Here is a 23,051-nt window from a genome sequence, read left to right on the forward strand (position 1 = left end):
CTTCGCTGCCCCCTGCACAGCCTCTGGGTGCAGAGGGAGGCAGCTTTGGGCTGTGGGGACTTCTCCCTGAGCTGCAGCCAGAGGAGCAGGGAAGCAGGTTAGTGAGGCTGAAGAGGAAGGTACGGGAGGAGTGCCAGGCGAGCTCTGTTCAGGGGCACCTCCTGCATCCTGCCAATGAGGATGGGCGTGCAGACTGTGCCCGGGAGCTGAGCCGCCGCCCGCTGGGTGTAGGCTGCTTCAGTATTTACTGGATGTGACAAGCAGAGAGAAGAGCTTTCAGCGGGGCCGCCTGCTGCCCGGCTCGAGTGGTGGGAGGTGTGTTGTGCGTGCATGCGTGTGTATATATGTGTGTGCACGCACGAGTGTGCCTGTGCATCCATGCACACATGTTCTTCACCCACCGAGGATCTGACTGCTAAAAGAAAGATCTACTCTTTCCCCAGAACTCCTTAGCCTGCAGCCTCTCTGACCATCCAGTTGGCAAAGACCTGCAGGCCATGAGGACCGGTCAAAGACAGTGAGTATGGCTTTTGCTTTTCTCTTTCCTCTTCAAGGTGCCCATGTGGGCTGATTGCATTATCCATATTTAATTAACCTGCCTCTCCATGCATATTGATTGCTTTCTCCCTGCTGAGACTCTTCGTTTCTCTTCCCCTCTTTAAAAATCGTTGCTCTTTGCTTTTAACCTTTGTTTTTTCCTTGAGTATCCTCTCTTTCCGTTATGTCCCATCCTGTCCGCCTCAGAGTCACCTGTAACTTGGTGTCCACCTAAGAGGGCACATTGCTGCAGGCCTGTCTGGGCTCTGGTAACCCCGAATTCTGTCCCCTAGAAGTCAAGGGCCAAATGGAATTAGAGTCCCAAGATGCTGGGGTGAAGGAGGCAGCGGGGGCCAGAGTGTCCTGTAGATTCTTATTTAATCGAATCCAAGGCTGAGCTGAGTAAAGGGATGGTGGAAGGTCCGAGGGGCAGCGGTGGGCAGTGCTGGATTTGGAAGGGAGAGAGCCCGGCATGGAAGCAGTCCCGGCAAGCCAGTAGGAGCTAGCAGTGGGAACGGGAAGAGACGCAAGGCAGTGACCGGAGGCCTGGTAACACCTGCCCCCAATGACCTTGCCTGCCATGTACGTGGGGAGCAGTCCCTGCTTCTGTTCAGCACCAGAGTAATGAAGGCCCCTGGCACAGGCTTCCCGTCCTCTGTGGCTGTTTCCCATAAGCGGGAGGAAATGAGGCAGAGGTGCCCCAAACAGTGATTTCTTGCAGCTGTAGGAGAACCTTAAGGCTGCAAAGAGCTTCGATTTCCTGACTTCTGGCCAGGCAGGTGTGCGCACCATTAGGACAAGGATGAAGGAGACGTCCTCACTGGCAGGGAACATGATCTAAGCTCAGTCGCCTGGGGATGAGCTTTTACACAAAGTCTGACTGGTTTTATTTATTTATTTTTTAGTTTAGTTTTAAAGCAGTCTTTTAATTTTATTAATTATGGTATTATTGGAGACGGTATTTCAAAAAGTATTTGTTGAAATGTTCCGTGTAATATCAAAATAACTTACATGGAGTAAGATCGAGTGGGGACCTTATCTATCTAAATTAGGTTTCTTTTAAAATGGATTCTATGTTTGGTGTCAGGGTTCCCCGGGGGAGCCCTTTATGGATAGGCTGCTCTCTTCACGTGTTTCTTCCTGTCATTTTTGTGGGAACAAAGGGTTTGAAGTACTGAGAGTGGGACCCTCAGGAGAGAGAGATGATCAGTCGATGAGCCCTCAGCCTCAGTATCCCCTTTCCTGATGTCCTCCCTGCTTCAGGTCGGGAACAGGCCAGTGCCCAGGCTGAGGAAGGTCAGGCAGCCTCCCCATGGGCAAGACAGAGAGGTTGGCATATTCATTTTGTCAGCTTGTGCCTGTGATCCCTGCAAAGGAGCAAGCCTATGCCGTGACAGTGCTCGATGAGCCTTCACCCTTCCTCCTGCTTATACCCTCCCAAGGCTCCTTGCATCCCATCCTTAGAGGAAGGCGAGAATCAGAGAGGCAGCCAATCAAATAATTCTAGAACAAGCGCTGACCACCCACTCCCCACCCCTGGCTGGCTGTTCACTTGGGCCCCACCGGAGTAAGACAAAGAGAATGGTAATTTTTGGCTTGCCAGGCCCATGCCTCCCTCCCCTGGGGCATGTGCCCCACTTCACTGTTGATGGGCTGTGTTTTGGGGACGTAGGAGCCACCCAGCAATTTGTCCCTGTTCATCCTTAGTTGGTCACCCTTCCTCAGGACAAGCAGGCATTTGTGGGGAGCGGGCTGTGTGTGGGAAGGTATTCTGTCAGCGGAAAGCCATCCAAGAGGATTTGTAGCGCAGTCAGATAAGAGAGGGTGGTCCCCCTCTTACAGCAGATTCTTTGATTTTAGGTGAGAGGACGTGAGAGGGATTTACCCCTGTGCCCCGCAGTCTTATCTCCCGCCCTGACGTCCCTGCACACCGGCCAGAGGGTTAACCGTAAGCGTGTGCCTGCATGGCCGCTTTACTGATGCCACGCAGGTAATGATGCTAACCTGTCTTCCCGCGCCTGTCCCTTTCCCCTTTCTCCCCTGCTGTTTGAGCCTGCCCCAGCCTTCTAATCCCACGGGTGGTCCACTTGCATCCAGCCCCTCAGGCCATCTGTGTGGACCATGCTGTCCTTCCTGGGTGCTTCTTGCAAAGTTGTGGCCTTGCAAACGGGACCTGCCTTAGCGCCGAACCCTCCTATTGACTGGTGGGACTCATGGGGTGGGACTGTGCATGAGCTTGTACTGAACCATTTAGGGACCTCTATAAGGTACTGGAACAGGGAAGAGAGATGAGGGCAAGCTTTGATTTCTGGTTTTGTGTTGTTGTTGTTGTTGTTGTTGTTGTTGTTGTTTTTAAGTAACCTTAACCTTTGACTCTCACTTCTGCTCCCATTATTTCAGACCTAACTAACAGGGTTATAATTCAGGTCTCAGCTACACAAGATGGAAAATCAAAACCATTTGGCCCCAAAGAATATCTTGTGGAAGATCTTTGCAAACTATTTGGGAGAATCACCGTTGTCTTGGTAACAAGTATACCCTGTACACTGGCCCCTGCTAAACTTGGTTAGATGGCTTTTGTGGATTTGCCATTTTTTGAAGTCCTCTTAATTGCTCTTCGGGGGCATTGACCTGACTATTCCGTGATTGATGATTCTGGGGCACCGAGGAGTGAATGTACTCCCTGAAAGTTGGGTTTTGGCCTTGGTGCAGCCAGAGCAAGACCTTTACTTGAATTCATGGAATGTGGTGACTCAGGGGCCCTTAATCAGTTGCTCACGTGGCCTGGTGTCAGAGCACCCTGTGATTTGTAAGAGCGAGTGGACATAACATGCTCACCATCGCCGGAGATAGAATGGCTAGCACCAATGTTTTAAAATGCCACAAAATCGATGGCTTCATAATGCGCCTGGCTGAGATCAGAGGTGGGAACATAGGACGTGCAGACCCAGTTTTCTGCAGGAGAGGGGATATTTCTGGGAACTTGGATGTTCCAGCTTTAAAAGGCTCTCGGAGATGGGCTGTGGAATACAAATGTCCACCCTTGCCAAATATAATACCATCCCAGTTGACGTTTGTTGGAGAAGCTGGGACAGGGATGAAAACCCATGTGGAGTGAAAGGAAGAGATCGAATTGGATGGCTTCTAATGTTTCTGCCCAGGTCCAGGATTCGTGAAACAGGGGAAGGGAAAGCCAGGCTGGACGAACTTCCCTTCCACGTGGAAAATAACTTCTCTAGGACTATTTCTGTGGCAAATTGTTACCAGTGTGCATGTGGCGGTGCCCTTTTAGGTCACTCCAAAGTCCTGATTTGATTACCCCAAACCCTTCCCACTTACCTTTGCTCTGCATGCGAGGAGCTGCCACGGTTAAAGGTCCAGGGTCAGTAAACTTACTCTGTCAAGGGACAGAGAGTAAATATTTTGAGTTTTATACAGTCTGTATTGTAACCATCCAACTCTGCCCTCCTGCTTGAAAGCAGCTTTAGACAATATGGGTGCTGTCGTGTTCCAGTAAACTTTATTTACACAAACAGGCATCTTGTGGGGCCGTAGTTTGCTGATCTCTGGTTAAAGGTTAAAAGGCACTAATGTTGTAAATCAGAAAGAGACATTCGCGTAATTTCCCATTGGATTCTCCATAACAGAGAACCTTTAAACGTCTTAGGAAAATAAAAAGTACAAGAATTTTACACATATGTGTTAAAATTGTAAACATGCTGATTGAGATAAGCCAGAATATAAGTAGGAATATGAGAGATGAGTGAAGTCCATGAAAGAACTGAGAAAGGGGTCCTGGTTCTTGACCATTCATTGCAGTCACCTATGGGTGTTGGTCCTTGCTGGTCCGTAGCCATTTATGTATAAGTATATATATCCCCCCAGGTTTTGGGATGAGTGGGGAGAACCTGAGTCAGAATTAATTTGCCTTAAAGCTTCATTTGTGTGCTGAGATTCTGTGGTCTGCACCCCTGTCTTATGCGAACAACTCTCTACCCTCTGTGTGGGTACCACTTCCAAGGGTTTGCAATCAGAAACTGCTGCTGTTGCTCCTTTGCCCTCCTAGTGGGAGAGCAAAATGTGGATTGTTATTTTGTCTTCACCGTATTTCCTTTCCCTACAGAGAATCCCAATTTAGAAATTCTTCCAAGCTAATGACCTTCATTGACTTACTATCAAGTTGAATGTTAGCTTTGAAAAAGCCTTAAGCCTCTAGGGGGTAGGGTACCTATTACCATTCCAGTAGTCGAGTTAGGGAGTGAGTATATCCCTTGATCTTCTAGGTATCTCTCCTCTTGTTCATGAAATCTTTAGGGACCGCCTGGGGCAGGATGGGGGGTCAGGGGAGGCAGCTCAGGCTCCTGCAGCAGCAGTTCCGGGGGGCCTTTCTAGAGCTGACAGGTACGATCACAACAGTTCCCCATCCTTCTGCCCTGTGTTGTTGCAGGAACAAAGGGATGAGGACCCGCCTGGGATGCCTGTCTCACAAGTCAGACTCGTGTAGTGATTTCACAGCTATTCTTCCCGACAAACCCAACCGTGCTCTAAAGTGAGTAGTGCGGCCACCTGGCATTCCCAGGGAGCTCACCATGGGGTGCCCACCTCAGGGCTGTAGGACCTGTTCTTCTCTATTGAGTTGTTGACCAGATGAGCCGGGTGACAGTAAATCCCTGCCACTTGGCAGCTTCTTTTATATCCCTAAACGCGAGTGCGTGGACGTGTACTTTCCTTTTCAAAATGCATGATTTAATTCAGAATAGGAACCCTGTTTTTACTTTTTTTTTAACGTTTCTTTATTTTTGAGAGAAAGACAGAGTGTGAGTCGGGGAGGGGCAGAGAGGGAGGGAGACACAGAATCCGAAGCGGGCTCCAGGCTCCGAGCTGTCAGCACAGCGGGGCTCGAACCCACAAACGAGATTATAACCTCAGCTGAAGTCGGATGCTTAACTGACTGAGCCACCCAGGTGCCACCAGCTCTTTTTACTTTTAAGAGAACCATATTATCCACCACTCTTACGAATCTGTGATGAAGGATACTCCCTGGTTCTACTTAGTTGGCCATCTGAGCTCTTAGTTTGGAAACAAGCACTCAAAAATACTCTAAAAATGTGTTTAGGTTCAGATAATCTGGATTCAGTGCCTGTACTGTGCAAGTGCTGTGTTAAATGATGTCCTAGATGTTACCTCCTTTAACCCTTGCAAGGTTCTGGGATGTGCATCATGATACCCATTGCACAGGTGAAGAGATTTATGTCACAGTAAAATATGGAGTCAGGAGCTCAGCCTACCTTTTCTGACTCTAAGGCTGGTTTCTTTCCATTGTTGTCTTGGCATCTTTATATCATGTGCTTACTTAGCTTGGTTTTTTAGACTGAAATCTAATGTACTCAACACACTGAAATCCAGTACTGAGGTTTGCCATCAGTTACTTAAGAATGTACCCATCGACAGTGACAGAACTGTAGGAATCCAGGTGTGGTTCTTCGTCTGTACCCCTTCCTCTCATTGTTCTGATTTGTTTGCCTGAGCAAATCTCACTGGTTGCTGATGGCGGGGCGGGGGTGGGGGGTCATTTCAGAAATATTCAAGAGAGATGTTTCTTCTTTCCTAGGAGACTATCCACAGAAGAAGCCACGAGGTGGGCAGATTCCTTTGACGTGCTTCTCTCCCATAAGTGTAAGTAGAGTCAGGTCTCATTGTGTCGCAGCAAATCACCCGTTTAGCAAAAGATGCAACAAATTCCCACCATGATCCAGGTACTGTACTGGGTGCCCCACACAGCTCAGGTCCTGCCCTCACAGAGCCTCCTGCTTAGAGAAGTAGATGGATAACAAAACACAGTTTAAGTGTAGTGGGAAGAGGGCCTTCTTTCCTGCATTCTGGGTTGAAAGTATGGTCCCAAGAAGCCTTCATATTTTCAGCAGTTCTGGCAAGAAAGAATTCAGTTTAGGGAGTTGGAGTGATGGGCTCAGTGGGAATGACCGTCTAGTTTCCACCCCAGATCTTGTTTATAAAATTAAATGACCTCCCTCCAAGTCCCTGGAGAGCCTTGGGTTACTCATCCATCAAATGTATATTCTGTGCGTTTTGTTAGTCTCTTGAGTTGGCATAGTTTTGTGTTTTCTTGTTGCTTTTTATTTTGGGGCTTTACTACTCCGGCTGTATCACACTCCTCAATTTCTGGATTGGTGTGGTTTTTACTAGAACATATTTCTGCTGCCCCTTCTTTTCTGTTTTCCCTTTTCCTCATTTCTCATGCCTTTTGTCCCCCAACAGATACAGACGTAATCATGCATATTTTGGGGTGGAAAGGGTGCTTTGATGCCGGCCAAACTTTCCAGCTCTTGCTTTTTTCTCATCATAAGCAAGTCCAAAATTATCAGGTTTTGAAATTCTACTGGTGGGGTGTCTGGGCAATTTAGTCGGTTAAGCCCTGACTCTTGATCTTGGCTCACATCATGATCTCAGGGTTCAGTTCATGGGTTCGAGCCCCTGCTTAGGATTCTTTCTCTCCCTCTCTCTCTTTGCCCCTCCCTCCCCCTGCTCATGTTCTCTCTCTCGCTCTCTCTCAAAATAAATAAATAAAACTTAAAAAACAAAAAAAGAAATCCTAGTGGCAAGAAATACATAGGAGTGGGCGAGCAGGGGTGAGGAAGAGAAGAGGGTCTTTTGCAGAGGAAAGGTTTTACCCAGACCTTCAGAGTTCCTTTTATACCCTTCCTGCCAATAGTAGAAATCCTGATTGATCTGGGTACAGAAGGGTAGCTTTTAGCTTAGAGTCTTGTTTCCACTTAATTGGGGAACTTGATTTTTGTAAGAGGAGGTTAAGGGCATTGGCTGATATTCAGACCTATGTTCTTGATTTTGACCCAGCTCGGCTACTAGGTAATTGAGTGGCCTTGATGGAGTCCCCCAATCCTCAGATGTCTTTAGAACTGGTTTTTCTCTCTGCTGGATGGGCTGTTCCCTCTAACTATGCCCCTGATCCTAGTAAACTAGTTAACAAATGCTCTTGAACAGATTTTAAAATGAAATGTGAGATCTAAGACTAAGCATATATTGTAGCAAGTAGTTTCGTGAGACACATAGTCATTTGAGTGTTCTGTGGACTACACTCAGGAAGGAAAACAAGCCAGCATAGGTAGAGTGTGTGTGACATGTGGCTGTACCCCAAACAGCCAGCTTCTGTGGTAAATTTGCCAAGGTAATGGCATATGTTCAATAATACTTTGGATTTGGCAGGAAGGCTTGTTTTTATGAGGCTATTTTTTTGACTTGTTTTCTGGAGTCCCATTAGGCTAGACAAGTGTCACTATTAATTTACACCTTCTTTCCTGGCTGGATTTACTTCAAGGTCATCTTGAAGTTTGGTTTCTATTTCAGCCTCATAACTGACTCACTTAGTTCAAGTCCCTGAGGCTGTTTCCTCATTCTGAAATGGTGATAGAAACACCTGTGTGCTACCTGTCACCTGGGTATGAGAATCTTCACAAGAAGACACCTTTATTGGGGTTTTCTACTTAAAGGTGTTGTGTGAGAATATGGTGGTATTTTTTTTAATGATGCTTATTTATCAAATGCAAAATAAATGTGCCTTAAGAATAAGTTTGCAAATTTGGCTGCCAGTTATTAATGCTGAGCCATTAGAGACAAAGCTTATGGTCATTAAATTAGCGGATGGAATCTTAAGGTATATTTGAACTGCTGCAGTGACAAGACCTGGAGATTAAAAGGTTTACTTTTATTTGTTTGATTCAGTGACTTTTAGAGCTGCAGACACTTGGTTCTCCTTCCATCCTGGATGTATTTGGTTTCCAGGAAGGCAGTCACTCCTTTCTGAGATGGGGATTCCACTAAGGGGCCACCACATTGCTTCTTTGTCAAGGCACAACAGAAATAGGTTGTTTTGGACTTGGAGGTTCTGTGATCCTTCCTGGAGTCTGATGTTCTGTTTTGATTTCTGTTTAGCATAGAAATAAAAAGCCAATGAGCGAACATCTTTGAGAAGAAAGAGGCCTGTATTCACAGGTCACTGGCAGAATTTCCGTAGCCTTCTCCCTGTGAAGGCTAGGGAGGAGTTGGAGCCCAGGTTACCTTGAAGGGTGTTGACAACTTTCTTAAAGTCTAATTAATTTGGGTTAATGCTGTGACTCAATTAGGGCTGATTAAGCTTTTCCAAAGGGATTGCATGTGTGCTGGTCCCTCAGGAGGGACAGTGGTTGATCAGAGGTGTGCAGGGCTTTCAATTAAGATAGCAAAATGTCCTAAAAAGTAAAGAAAGGAGAATCACGAATGAGCTCCGGAAACAATGTGCTTTAGTCTAGAACCCACCCCCCTGGTAATCCTCTGTATGTAGGCAACTGTCCTCCCTGAGTTTTCTATTTCAGATAATTCTTTTTTTCACCCATTCTCAGTTTATGGAGCATCTTTACCTTCCCTACTCTGCTTGAGTGTTTTGGGCACTCATTTATTTCAATAAAGGTGTACTAAGTGTTCATTATGTTTGAAGTCTGTGCTAAGCAGTTGGTTGGGGGTGGACAGGACAGGACCTCCCTGGTGGAGAATGCAGCCTTCTGAGACGTGGACATAAGAAATAATAGTGTGCTGACTACAGGCTAGGGAGTTTCAAGATTTCAGATAGAATCCTGATATTGGGTGTTCCTCTTAAATTCCATTTTGTCAGTATTAGAAGTCCTTACTGACCTGGCAGCAGCGGGTCTGTTTTTAGTTTAGAGCATTGTTTGCACTTAATTGGAGAATATGCTTCTGCACAATTAAGTTAAGAACATTAGCTGGTAGTCAGACCTGTGTCCGAATGATTTTAACCCGGTTCTGCTTCTAAATAGCTGGGCAGCCTTGATGGAGTCCCTCAATCTCTTGGAAAATCTGGTTCTTCATCTCTACAATGAAGGATCTGGAATACGGTGTTTCAGAGACTGGATCCAGGACTACCCTCTTGTTCTAGGATGCTGTCTGTAGCAATCCCGGAGACTGAGCCATAACCAAACACCTATGGCAGGTGGTTTGAGTCAGCGCTGCCTGCAGGGTTACGTAAAGCTGCTTCAAAGCTGAAATTGTTCAGGCAACCAAATGAGGGGCTGAAGCACCTGGGTTACGAAGCCTTTCCTCCTCGACAGGGTCCCACCATGTAGGGAGCTCTTCTCAGGCTCAAACCTCAGGAAAAGAAGAAAGAAACTTCATTTTTTAAACTTTAGAAAGAGAAAAATCTGGAAAGCAAATATTTGAACCAGTTTGATTTCCAATCACATTTGCTTACAAGTGCAGGACCAAGCTGAAGAGATACCATGGAGGTCTGGGGGACAGCCACTTGCTGAGGGCTTCTTTTTTTTCCCCCAACTAACAAATGAAAAATGAAATTGCTGGTGACTTGATCAGCCAAAGAAGGATTTCTAATGTGGGTTAATTTGGCGTCTTTTTCCTGCTCATCCAGGGACAGTTAGACTTGGTGTCTGTGAGCTATGCTCCTTACACTGCCCTGGAGGGTTTGTGTGTATGCATGTGTGTGTGCATGTACATGTACACATCGAGAAGACTTCCTGCCTCTGCACCTCATACCCAGGACAGCAAAGACTCCCAGTTTGTGGGAGAATTCTTTTCTGAGGGGTTACGGGAGAGTAAGCACAAAATTGTGTGCTTTGATTTCCTCCTGATGTTCGTGTCCAACTTTTTGTGGGACCCTCAGTCCTGAACTCTGATTCAGTTCAAACTCTGAATCTTCTTCCTTCCTTTCTTCCTTCCTTCCTCCCTCCTTCCTTTGTGTGTGTGTGTGTGTGTGTGTGTGTGTGTGTGTGTATGTGTGTGTGTATTTTCACATAAAAGTTGGATTCATTCCAGTTTTAAGAGGAAAGTGTAGACAGGGTTTCTTCCCCTTTCTCTCACTCACTTTTTTTAGCCTGATCCTATACCTGGATGACAGAACACTTCACCCTGGGCATCCATTTGGTCCTTGGCTTTGTTGCATTGTTTGCCCAGAGCATGGAGGGTCTGTGCTGACCTGTCCCCACCAGGCCCAGGGAATGTCAGGCGAGTGGAATAGTATAATTGAAAGCTCTTTTGCATTCACAGAGTTAGTATCCACCTCTAAGAAAAGGAGACCAATAAATAAGGAAGCTGTTGGTTTTTAAAAATTGGCCTCTTTGGGATAATGATTGAGGTATAGAAAAATATAATGACTTGATCTGGTCACACAGCAACCAAGCAGAAAACCCAAAACAAACAACAACGTTAAGATTACGAGCTAATGAAATTCCTTAATTATTCATCCAAATGGTCATTAACTTTAGAATGTACAGTTTAAGTATCAGGTTTCCATTCATTGCATAGCCCTCCCCACATCCTTCTCCAAGCCAAAAAATTCTGGAACAGTGTTACTCAAAGTGTGATCCAAAGAAAGCAGCCCCAGCAGCTGCTGGGTACTTGTAAGAAGTGAAAATTCTGGGGTTTGGTCTCAGACCGATGGAGGCAGAATCTCTAGGGGTGGGACTCAGTAATTTGTTTTTCCTCAAGCCCTCCAGTAATATTTATGCCCACTAAATCTTGAGAAACACTCTAAAACATAAGTACGTAAAGCGATGAATCTGGAGCATCTTGGTGACACAGGTGGCCTGTGCTTTCCAAGAAACACACTGAAGACTGTGTTACAGCCTTCCAAAGTTCTAAGGCAGCACAACCCTTTGATGGTATGATGCTACCTATGTAGCGGGTATGGTGGACGGTGTTTGCCGTAAATAAACAAAGATGGCAAGTGTGTTTTCTGGATAAACTGAGGCTAAGGGTTAGAAAGAGGTATGTGAAGGAGACACGGATGGAAAAGAAGTTTCTCTTCCTCTTTGCCAACCTCTCTACATTGTTATGATCTTTACTTGCACCCAGGAATGTGGGTGCATTTAGCCTTTATAGAAGGAGTGCCAGGAATAGATAAGGTAACTATTCAAAGTCTGCTGGAAAAGGTTTGAATGAAAAGCAATTGGATGGGCCTCCAACATCCATTCTGTCGCTTACTGGCTCTGTGACCTTGGGCAAATTACACAACTTCTCTAAACCTCGCTTTCCTCATCTGTAAAAGGAGAATGATAAGCCTTGCCTTGCATAATTGTTTGAGATTTAAATGTGGCTATGGTTGTGAAATGCTAAGTATGATAACATGACGTAGAAGGGCTCCACAAAAGAGAACTCTTTTAATTATTTTTGTTATAACACAACATTAAATTCATCGAGGAAACAGATTTCATGCTTTCTGTATGCTAGAAATGGCATCAGCTTCTTTCCATGGGCAGCTGGGGGTTGAACATGAGGGTTGGGTGGGGACTGTATTAGAATCGTCAGTGGGGGTGCTTATTCATATTCCATAATACCTCACCCCCTTCATGTCATGAGCTTTTGGTATCCTTTCCTCATCCCTTCCCAATTTCCCTTCAGTGTATGTGAGAGAATCCCCCCTGGGGATGTAGTTTTTAACAACCCAGCAGGCGAATCTGATGTGGTCCCTCTTTGAGACTCCCTGCAGTGTTCCTGTATCAAACTAATTAGATAAATATTCCTGGACATTTAATTTTGGGAACCTTTTAGGTGATGGACTGGTGTACCTGGAGCTTTATAACACTTCCCTTGTATTAAAGGAGTCATTTGTGAATGCTTTTACCCATTAGGGACATTTTTCTTTGTTTCCCTTTCAATAGAAAACTCCTTGCTAATTTCTTATACTAGTTGCGGATACAGGCCCTAGCTTGGTTTTTGTCGTTGTTGTTACTTGACCTAGCTTCTGCTTGATAAAATAGAAAAGAACATTGGAATAGGAGTTGTAAGACCCAGGCTGTCCTTAGGCTTCTGCTACCACGTCCTAGGAATAAGAAACCATCCAACCTTAGAGCCTTACCATTTCTTTGTGTCCAATGTAGGCCTTAATCTCTCATGTCCTTTCTGGCTCGAAGAGTCTAACACCTGTCAAATCCTACTACTGTTATAACATACCATTTTGCTATACGTACACTAACAAAGTGAAGATCATTGAAGAAAATTATGTTAATCACAAGGCTGAAGTATAATTAGCATGCCAGTTGCTTGCCAATAAATGTCAGTAACTGGAAATGGTTTGTCCTCTAAATAATCTCTTTACCTAAACCTTGCTAAGCCCCAGTTATTTGTTTAAAAACCTTTATTTTATAGATAACACAAAAGAAAGACTTTGATCCTAATGCTGTTCTCATCACAGATTTCAAAGGAGTGAACTCAGTTCTGCATCAAAGAGATTTTTGACTTCACCATTAGTATATGCATCCTGGATTTTATAAATAAATTTGCCTTTCTTATCCTCTGACATTGAAACCCATTCACCAGTTTATTTTTTCCTATTGATCAGGGATGCAAGAGAACTCTGGTGTCTGGGACAGCACTTTGGTAAACAGAGAGGTACCCCCAAAATATTTCTTGCGATCTTGTGTTTTTCGAAGCCTGGGAACTGAGCTGGGCTCCAGCCCACCCCATGCCAGCTGAATCAGGGCTCCTGGACGTCGAACTATTACCTAAGCCACCCTCCCCGCTGCACCAGCTGTACTGCTCATTCATAGTGACCCAGTTTCGGTTCTTATGTAAGCACCCTGCATCACAGAACTAAGAGGAAGATGCCGGCAGCAGGCAGCACGTGTGGCCACGGGTATGTTCTTGGAGATTCTGTGCATGCCCAGGGGGATGCCAAGATTCTGCTGAGTGTTCCAGGAATTCTGGACACGAGCCTCTCCCTTCCTGCACTAGATAGACACTAATTTCAAAAAGATGTGTAATGTTCATAGAGCCTTGACTTCTTAGAATGTCATACAGAGAAAACCAAAGTGAAATAAAAAAAAATGAAATTAAAAAAAAAAAAGACAGATCCTTTTGTTTCTCTCTCATCTTCCTGAACTATTCACCACCCACCACCTTTAAGTTACCAGGTTTGTCTTGGGGCATTAGGCATGTTTATTCTGTATGATGGCACCTTAAGCCCCAAAATACAGGCTTCATGGTCACTAACTCGCATGGAGCACTCCCTGAGTGTCGGGCCCTGCGTGTCCTAACTCCCTTCACCCCCAAAGCTCCATGGAGCAGGTACTGTTAGGATCTGCATTTCACAGATGAGGGAACTGAGGCACAGAGAGGTTAAGCATAGTGCCCAAGGTCACACCTAGCTAGTGTGTGTCAGAGCCAGGGCACAATCCCAGGCAGAATGGCTCCAGGGATCAGAAAGGAGTCACTCTTTCCTTCTACTTGGGATCTGTGGGGACTCAGAAACTCCAGGACCTGGGTATCTGGGAGGGAGCAGGGTTTGGCATGCACAGGGCCCCAGGCTGGGGAGCACAGCTTATGCAAAGCAGGTCATGCTGAGAGATGCCTATAAATGCTCATGAGCCTTTCAGAGATAAACTGGCATCCTTCATTCTAACCAGCTGCAGTTTATGGAGAAGCAGAAGGGAAGGAGAGGGTCCTGGTGGAAAGAAGGAAGGGGGAAGAGGGGAGGAGGGGCAACAAGGGACAGAGGACAGAAGAAAAGGGAGAGACGCTGGGAAAAGATGCTGAAGAGTCAGGCGAGGACCAGACAGAGAGTTTGGCCGGGATGAGGTGGGAGGGGATGGAAGGAGGAAGAAAGGATGTAGCTGACGAGGAGGAATGGCTCTGGCTCTGGTCCCATCCCGTTCCTTTGCTGGGTCCCAGAAGCAGGAAAGGTGGGCCAGGTGGTCTGTACACAAAGCCCACTCCCGCCATCTGCTCTGGGAGGGGGAGGGGCTCCCACCCCTTCTCACATCCATTGTTCCCAGGTGAAGTTTTTCTTTGCACAGTGACCCTCACGCCTGCCTCCAGAGCCAGCCCTGGGAATATGGAGGGTGGTGAGAGATCGGGGTGGAGAGGGGTGGGGGAGCAGAAGAGGAGGGCTGTGGGCAGGCACAGTCTGTGCAGAGCTTTGTGAGCTTTTTCTTTACCACAATCTGTTCTCTAGACGCTACTGCGTCTCAGGTCTGGACCCTCCCCATCTCTCCTCAAGCTCTTCCTTTAAAATCCCTGACAAATTTTAAGAGCCATATTTTGCTTTGGTTCCCCTCCCACTGTGTCTGAAACCAGCCCTGGAAATGCAGATGACCGCATTTTTGGGTTGAGGCTGCCTGAAAGTGCTCGGCATCTTTACAAGGTCACTCAGCCATGCTTTGTTACAGTGTCCCCAGGCCACCGTTGGGGAATGTGCCAGTCTGCTCTATGTGACGCTGCTGTGTCTCAGGAAGGATGCTCAGGGAGGTGCTGCGGGAAGAAGAGAGTTTAGGCCTCCATTGTCACCACAGATAAGGTGATGGCAGGTGTCCTCCTGTGGGAGAATCTCCAGCTCTGTAAGCTAGGTGTCACATTTGCCCCACTGTGATGTACTTTCAGTGCGACAGCTTGATTTGGGGTTATTGTCCATCCCTCCTTTGAAGGAAGAGATGACGTGAGGTTCTCCGGCGATCACGAGAGGAGACACAGGCAGAGGGGGCTCTGAAGTCACACAGATGTGTGTGAACCCACTGTCCCCTGTTACTGGCCATGTGACTGCAAACATTGAACCCAAACTCTCCAAGTCTCACTTTCCCTCTTTGTGAGACAAACTCCCGTCCGAGCTAACATTTACTGACTGCATGTAATGAGCGTTGGGCACTTTTACGTGGATCGCCTCATTCAGTTCTCAGAACAATCCGGTGCAGTAAGTCCCAGCATTATTCCCATTTTACAGATGAGATGATGTGGGCTTCAAGATGTGAGGACATTTTCTGAGGTCGCACAGATTCGGACCCAGACGGGCTCTCTGACTCCAGAACCTCTGCCTTGATAATAGGGTTGGTGTGAAGATTGAGTGAGTTGACATATGTAGATTGGACAATGCAGAACTGGTTCGGGGTAAATCCTCAGTGCATTGTGGTGATGATGTTGCTGAGGAGGAAGACAGAAAACAATCAGCTAAGAGCTGTGTCTGGTGCAGGCCTGACTTGCAAAGGGAGCGCAGAGCAGACTCTTCCCCAGGGAGAGTTAATAAGATCCAACCCCTCACTTTACAGATGAAGATGCTGAGACCCGGGGAAGTCGAATGTGTTGTCCAAGGTCATAGAGCTAATTATGGGCCTGACTGTGATCAGAAGGGATGCTCCCAACTGGGACAGTGGTGCTCCCATCCCAGGTGGGACCAGAAAGGTTCTGTAGGCTGCCTCAGTGAAGTTGACAGGAAGTCATGAGCTGGGTATGAGTTTGCCATACATTTACTTCAAATCCCCATTCCTCCTGAGTCCATCTCCATGGCTTCTAATGTAATCCAGTGCCCATCCTTGTCTCTAGGTTGTTCTTCTACCCAAGATACAACTCTGCCTTCCACAGGGACTCTTTCGATTTCTCCCCATCTCATCTATTGCCATCATTCCTGGAAACCTCACCATCCATGGAGTTACTCATGGCCCCCTTGTCTTGGGCTGAGATAGCACTCCCTCCATTCCCCCCCACCCCCAGCCATTGCTGGTGCAGGCATCGTTTGGGCCCCACCGTGATGCAGAGCTGGAGACTGGACTCCTGACTCACATAAGAACACCTGCTTTATAATTTGGTATCCATGCCACTTATTAATCATGTGACCTCAGGCAAGTTATTTAACTTCTCTAAGCTTCACTTACTTCTCTACAAATGGCAATAATATGAGGACCTATGCTATAAGTATGCCAGAGGTACCTAAAGCATTTAATGCAGTGCCTGGCCCAAAGTGCTCGATCAGTGCCTGCGGTGGTTGTTTTCAAGATTCCTCCTCTAACTTCAACTTTTTTTAAACCTCCTGTTTATCCTTCTCCCCTTTTCCTGTGTCCCAATGTTTAGATCCTAAATCCTGCTGTTCTCTGGGTTTAAGCTTCCTTTACCAACCTGGACCTGATGGTCCTTTCTTTGACTGAGAGGCACATCTCCAAACTAAAAGTTCTTGCTTCCTTCTTGGTGCATCGTAACCTTGTCCAGGAACTAGAACCTAGGCCTTTGCAAGTGTTTGCCTGTTTCTTATCATGTTCCTATTCATTTTTCCAAAGTAGCTGTTGTCAACCCTTCCCAAACCCCTACCACACACACTGGACTTATAATTATTCAATTAATTATCTGAAATTATTGCTCACTATCTGTGACCCTAGACTAGCTTTTGAGTTCTGTGAGGTGGTGACTTCATTGATTTACTCATGTCGTATCCTGCAAACCTAGCATATGGAGGCAGACCACCTTCACAGGGACTTCACCGCAAATTAACGAAGATCAAGGCTGTTCAAACTTACGTATCTCAGATATGTCCCTTCCCTGACCAATTCTTGCCGTCTTCATCCACCCTACTTTCTTTTACTCTACTCTGATTTTAAGGAGCACAAGTTCTTCTACTTCTTCTGGGTCCCCCTCCTTCTCCAGAATTTTCCTTCATCAGATACATTCTTTCGTTTCTTTAATCTTTTATCTTCCCTTGCTCTTTTCCTTCTGCCTGCAATACATCTGGAAAGATCTTGCTTTGGAGTCATAGGGACCTGGTAGGGAAACTTGGCTTTTCTTGCCAGCTGTGTAACTGGGACATTGCTTCGACTTCTGCAAGTAAGCCTTATGTCTTCATTTGGAAAATGAGAGTGCTACTATCTATGGATCAGCATTGTTGTGAAAATAAATTGAGCTAGTGTTTGCAAAATCTCCAGCAAAAAGTATGGCATATAGTAAATAGATAAAACTCCCTGCCCCAAATCCCAAATAAATACATCAAAATAAAACCCTACCATCCCTAGGTCCCACCACCTTCTCCTGCTAAAATCAGACAGGAACTCCTTCCTTCATTTTCTGGCACCCAAACTAGAAACTTCCTGGTATCCACACGCAGCCCTCTTCTCTCCATCATAATTCTGTTCTCAGGCTTACTTCTCTACCTTCCTAGGGGTAACATTTTATTAGTTAAACTCTTTCCTTTAATTTCAACTCCTCCTATTCAACCAGTCTTTTCTGATTAGATCCACATCAAACATACTCAAGACTAACAAAACAAAAAACAAAAACACAGAAAACCGCATTTTTTCCTGACCTCCTGTTTCCTTCTAGTAAAGCTATCTGATCTTTCTACTCCCCTTCTTGCAAGAGACATCTGAGTTCACTGTTTTCTGCTTCCTCTCCTCTCATTCACCACCACGTTCACCACAGTGTGCCCAGGATCCCCGTTACACCACTAAAGCTGCTCCCTCCCATGGTTACTGAATCTCACCACCGAATCCAACAGCCACATCTCAGCCCATAGCTAGCTTGACCTCTGGGTAGTGCTGGACACGTGGCCGCTTCCTCCTCCTTGAAACGTTCGCTTCCCTGGCTTTTTGCAGTGCTGTGTTATCCTTCTATCTCTCAGGCTCTTTCACAGACCTCTTGATGTATCTTATGAGTGGGCTCAATAATTGTTTACATTATTTTTTTTAATGTTTTTTTATTTGGAGAGAGAGTGAGAGCAGGGGAGGGGCAGAGAGAGAGAGAGAGAGAGAGAGAGAGAGAGAAGGAGAGAGACAGAGAAAATCCCCACAGACTCTGTGCTGTCAGTACAGAACCCAACTCCGGGCTTGAACTCCCGAACCATGAGATCATGACCTGGGCCAAAATCAACAGTCGGACGCTTAACTGACTGAGCCACCCAGGCACCCCAATAATTGTTAACATTATTATTATTGTTGCTGTTATTATTATTATCATTATTAAACCCTAATCTTCTTGAACTATTTCTAATTACTCGAACACTCTTAATTCTAGGCCTTCACTTGTGTGGGTCCCCCTTCCTGCCAGACTCTTCTCCACCTTCTCTTCCCTTCTTTCACTTAGCTTCTGGCTCTTCAACTTCACATCTCAGCTTAGAAGCTTCTCCCTCCTGCACATCTTGCCTTTCCTCCTCAGGTCTGGCTCAGGCACCCCTTCTGGGTACTTTCCCAGCAACGTCTGCTTTCCCTGTCATACCACTCTTCACGTATACCGTAATTACCAAATTATGTTTTCTTGGCTCAAATAGCCTCTCACTGTAAGTTCTGAGGGCTTCGTTGTGCCTATTTTTTAGCCCCTCGCAGAATGCCTGGGTCCCATAATGGGTGTGTGTGAATGAGTGAATGGATGGGTGGAGGTGGCATTATTGCTGTGTTGGATTGGGAATTAATATACCTTATATTTTTAATGCTACATAGTATTACCTGTGTGAACTCTGTCAAGCCCCTCCTCCAAGCTTCTTGCTCTATACAATTGAGAAAAGTTCAGCAATATTCCCGAGGGCACTTTGCAGGTGCTCTCTCTTTTTTAATCTGCACAAAGGCCCAACACAGTTGAGACTTTGATGAAAGGAGATAATGTCTGCATCTTGTCTAGCATGGATGGTTTCCCGAGCAGCGTTCTCTTCACCAATGCCATCGGTGAAGGCAGAAAGGTAATGTTCTTTCTTTATCTGTAACTTGATTCAGGTTGCTCGCAAGCACTTGTTTTTGTTCAATGGAAAATAACACAAAATCTAACATTAACAGCAAACTTTCAGCTTTGCCATTCAAGGTATTTATTTAGTCTCTTCTGATTTAAAAACAACAGGCTCGTCCAAGTAACTCTTCCAAGTCACTTTGAATTTACTCTTTTAATGTTTTTTTTAATGTTTATTTATTTTTGAGAGAGAGAGAGAGTGAGGGAGGGGGGGCGTAAGGCAGAGAGAGAGGGAGACACAAAATCCAAAGCAGGCTCTAGGCTCTGAGCTGTCAGCATGGAGCCCAACGCGGGGCTCAAACTCATGAGCCGTGAGATCATGACCTGAGTTGAAGGTCAGGTGGTTAACTGACTGAGCCACCCAGGCGCCCCTGAATTTACGGTTTTAGATACATGCAGTGTTTTAGCATTCTCTCCCTGCCCTTTCCTTCCCACGCCCTGCCCACAGTGGAAAAGCAGCTGGAGAAGGCCTTTGGCCTGTGGTCTTTAGGTCCTCCTTGCATCCACTGATAGTGTCCATCCGCTGCTTAGAGACCACCTTGCTGAGCCAGCTCTGCCTTGGCTCTCATGGGCACTGAATCTCCTTGGAGGCTTCCACAGCTCCAAATGGTATTCTACCCCGCCTCTGCCTCTAGCCCCTGCTACAGGTGCCTCTTCTGCAAGCAATGGCAATCTCCTGGCAGGCAGGCAGGCTAGCTTTCAGGTCTGAGTTCCCCAGAGCCTGTGGAAACTTCTGGATTACCTTTGTAAGAACTTGGAGGAGACAAGGTATGGAAAAAAGAGCATCCACAAGGGTTTTTATGGGCAGGGATTTTATGGCCTGTTTTCTGATGTAAGTGTTTTGTGCATTAGTAGTTTATAAAAGAAATCATTGATTGAGTGATTCTCTAGCCATCTCTCTGCCTAATCATTGCCACGTTAGTGTTTCATGCTATCTTTGATTCTCATTTTATCTTGGATTTCTACTCCCTCTTCAAGGTTTTAAACCCAATGTAGGAATGAGGGTGAGTGGGGCCCTGAGCCAACCTCTCATAGGAGTCTAACCTATGTTACCCCCCTCTTCCTTCCCTGGCACAGGAGCAATTTTATTTACATCCTCCCTGATGGAAAACAACCTTACATCATATTCTGCTTTCTCCATACTCCTTGTCTTAGAGGACCATATGTCTTGTCTTAAGGTGACCATATGTCCTGGTTTTTGCCTGTGGTGGTCATGGTTTATGCCCATTGTCTCTGTGTAATTAATAGGCATGCCCCTCTTCGCTCTCAAAAATGTCCTGGCTTAGATGGTAAATTTCATGGCTACTCTGCTTTTGATAAACATGTGAAACTCAGGCCTCCAAACTTAGATTTCTTTTTGATTTAAAGCTTGGCTTTGGGAATTGCATCAAAACCCTTTTCTACCCCAATTTCCTGCCCCTTGCAAGTAAAGGCTTGGTTTTTATGACTGTTGTTCTAATGAGGGAATTATAACATCTATTTTTTTTAATGTATGTTTATTTATTTTTGAGAGAGAGAGAGAACACAAGTGGGAGAGGGGCAGAGAGAGAGGGAGATAAAGAATCTGAGGCCTGGGAAGACTCCAGGCTCTGAGCTGTTAGCACAGAGCCTGATGCAGGGCTCAGACTCATGAACCTGGAGGTTATGGCCTGAGCTGAAATCAGGTGCTCATCTGATGGAGCCACCCAGGTGCCCCATAACATCTATTTTAAAGACAAAGATACCCGGGGCGCCTGGGTGGCGCAGTCGGTTAAGCGTCCGACTTCAGCCAGGTCACGATCTCGCGGTCTGTGAGTTCGAGCCCCGCGTCGGGCTCTGGGTTGATGGCTCAGAGCCTGGAGCCTGTTTCCCATTCTGTGTCTCCCTCTCTCTCTGCCCCTCCCCCGTTCATGCTCTGTCTCTCTCTGTCCCAAAAAAATAAATAAACGTTGAAAAAAAAAATTAAAAAAAAAAAAAAAAGACAAAGATACCCAATAACTTTAATTAGGAGAAATGAAAATGTTTCACAAAAGAAAAAACAAACATTTAAATATGGCAACAGCATGGCGCCACCAATCCATGATCCTGGGCAACACATTGTCCTGGTGCACATTGGTGGGCCTCAGATACTCAGGTGATTCCATCCCTTAGAATTAAGAACTGTTAACGTATTGTCCTTTTGACAAATTTTAGAAAAGAAAGAAAACATTGTAGCCAGAGTCTTTTTTTTTCTTTTGATTAGAGAGAGAGAGTGGGAGAGGGGCAGAGGGAGAGAGAGTGAGAATCCCAAGCAGGCTCCACACCCAGTGCAAAGTCTGACTCGGGGCTGGATCTCGCAATGGTAAGATCATGACCTGAGCTGAAATCAAGAGTCAGACGCTTAACCAACTGAGCCACCCAGGTGCCCTCAGAGTAATTTTTAACCAACGCAGTCACTTTATTCTAGGCTATGTCTGCCCATCCCCTGAGGACAGTTTGTAGAAAGCTGTAGCTCTTATTTGAATAGTGAAGAGTATGTTGAGGGTTAAGATAATTCATAAAATATATTTTAATATAAAAACATTAGCTGAGTATATAGGCAATCAATGAATGTTGTTTTCCAAATCTATGTGGTAACCCTGCTCATCTTATTCTGATTAGAATCAGAGCACGTTGCTCTGTTTTGGCAACATGCATGACATTGATTTTATTTTATCTATTTTTTTAAATGTTTTTATTTATTTTTGAGACAGAGACAGAGTATGAGCAGGGGAGGGGCAGAGAGACAGGGAGACACAGAATCTGAAGCAGGCTCCAGGCTCTGAGCTGTCAGCACAGAGCCCGACATGGGGCTCGAACTCACGGACTGTGAGATCATGACCTGAGCCGAAGTCGGACACTCAACCGACTGAGCCACCCAGGCGCCCCGCATGACATTGATTTTAAAAAATGAAAAGGTGTGTTCATCATTAAGTCATTGGGAGAAAATTATAGTTAATCTTAATTAAAACACGTAATTTGGTAAGCAGGATCTTTTAAATTTTTTTTTTCAATGTTTATTTATTTTTGGGACAGAGAGAGACAGAGCATGAACGGGGGAGGGGCAGAGAGAGAGGGAGACACAGCATCGGAAACAGGCTCCAGGCTCTGAGCCATCAGCCCAGAGCCCGATGCGGGGCTCGAACTCACAGACCGCGAGATCATGACCTGGCTGAAGTCGGACGCTTAACCGACTGCGCCACCCAGGCGCCCCAAGCAGGATCTTTTAAAATAAAGTATCCATGGGATGAACCATTAAAACATGGGGCCTCCAAAAGGTTTTAAAAGAGGCTGGGAATCTTATGCAGGCAATAGAATGGCTTCAGCGACTGAATTTCAGTAGGGTGTTTACTTTCAGAAGTTCTTCTGGTAGTAGTGAAGGATTTGCCCTGAGGCATTCACACCCTCCGGTAGTTTGTCTTGTAAAAGATTGTTTTTTTAGGGTGGTTGACTTGGATTAGGGTTCAGAATGCATTACGAATATCACTTTGGCCTCATTAGACTCAGGGGACAGCTGACTCTGCATTAGGGGACAGAGAGTGACCACTGAGGGCTGATGAGCAGTGACCAGGGTTTCCCACAGTCATTATTACTGTGGCTTCCTAAACATTTCTCCCTAATATCACTCTGATCCTTGAGTAGGAAGCAGAGCCTGCCTCCGGGGATACCGGTGTGTTTAAGAGGTAGAGTCTCCAAGAGGATGTGGAGGAGCAGTGGGGGTTGGACAACCAGGGCCAGTCTCACATTATTACTACCTTTCTCTCTTTGATCTACAGTCTGTGAGCTTATGCCTCTTCCTATCTCTCTTCCTTTTCACCTTCCCCACACCCACAGATGGGGTGGCCGCCTTCCGCGCCTTTTTGAAGACCGAGTTCAGCGAGGAGAACCTAGAATTCTGGCTGGCCTGTGAGGAGTTCAAGAAGACCAGATCAACTGCAAAACTGGTCTCCAAGGCCCATAGGATCTTTGAGGAGTTTGTGGATGTGCAGGCTCCGAGGGAGGTGTGTTGGCGGTGG

At 45.9% G+C, this 23,051-nt stretch overlaps 1 protein-coding gene across 2 annotated transcripts in view; it reads left to right on the top strand.

The window, feature by feature from the left end:
• Positions 1-345: 345 nt before the first annotated feature.
• The window catches only part of RGS8 (regulator of G protein signaling 8), a 28,202-nt gene continuing 5,496 nt past the window's right edge, over positions 346-23,051 (top strand). The window contains exons 1-5 of one of the 2 annotated variants that reach the window (XM_030302984.1): positions 479-517; positions 2,398-2,527; positions 4,985-5,086; positions 6,149-6,213; positions 22,870-23,036. In XM_030302984.1, coding sequence (XP_030158844.1) covers positions 2,502-2,527; positions 4,985-5,086; positions 6,149-6,213; positions 22,870-23,036 — 360 coding nt within the window. In that variant the 5' untranslated portion in view covers positions 479-517; positions 2,398-2,501. Of the gene's footprint in view, positions 518-2,397; positions 2,528-4,984; positions 5,087-6,148; positions 6,214-22,869; positions 23,037-23,051 lie in introns of both variants that reach the window. The other variant, XM_032591816.1, reaches the window with a different exon arrangement.

This window comes from Lynx canadensis, chromosome F1, assembly GCF_007474595.2.
Source record: "Lynx canadensis isolate LIC74 chromosome F1, mLynCan4.pri.v2, whole genome shotgun sequence".
Lineage (NCBI taxonomy): Eukaryota > Metazoa > Chordata > Mammalia > Carnivora > Felidae > Lynx > Lynx canadensis.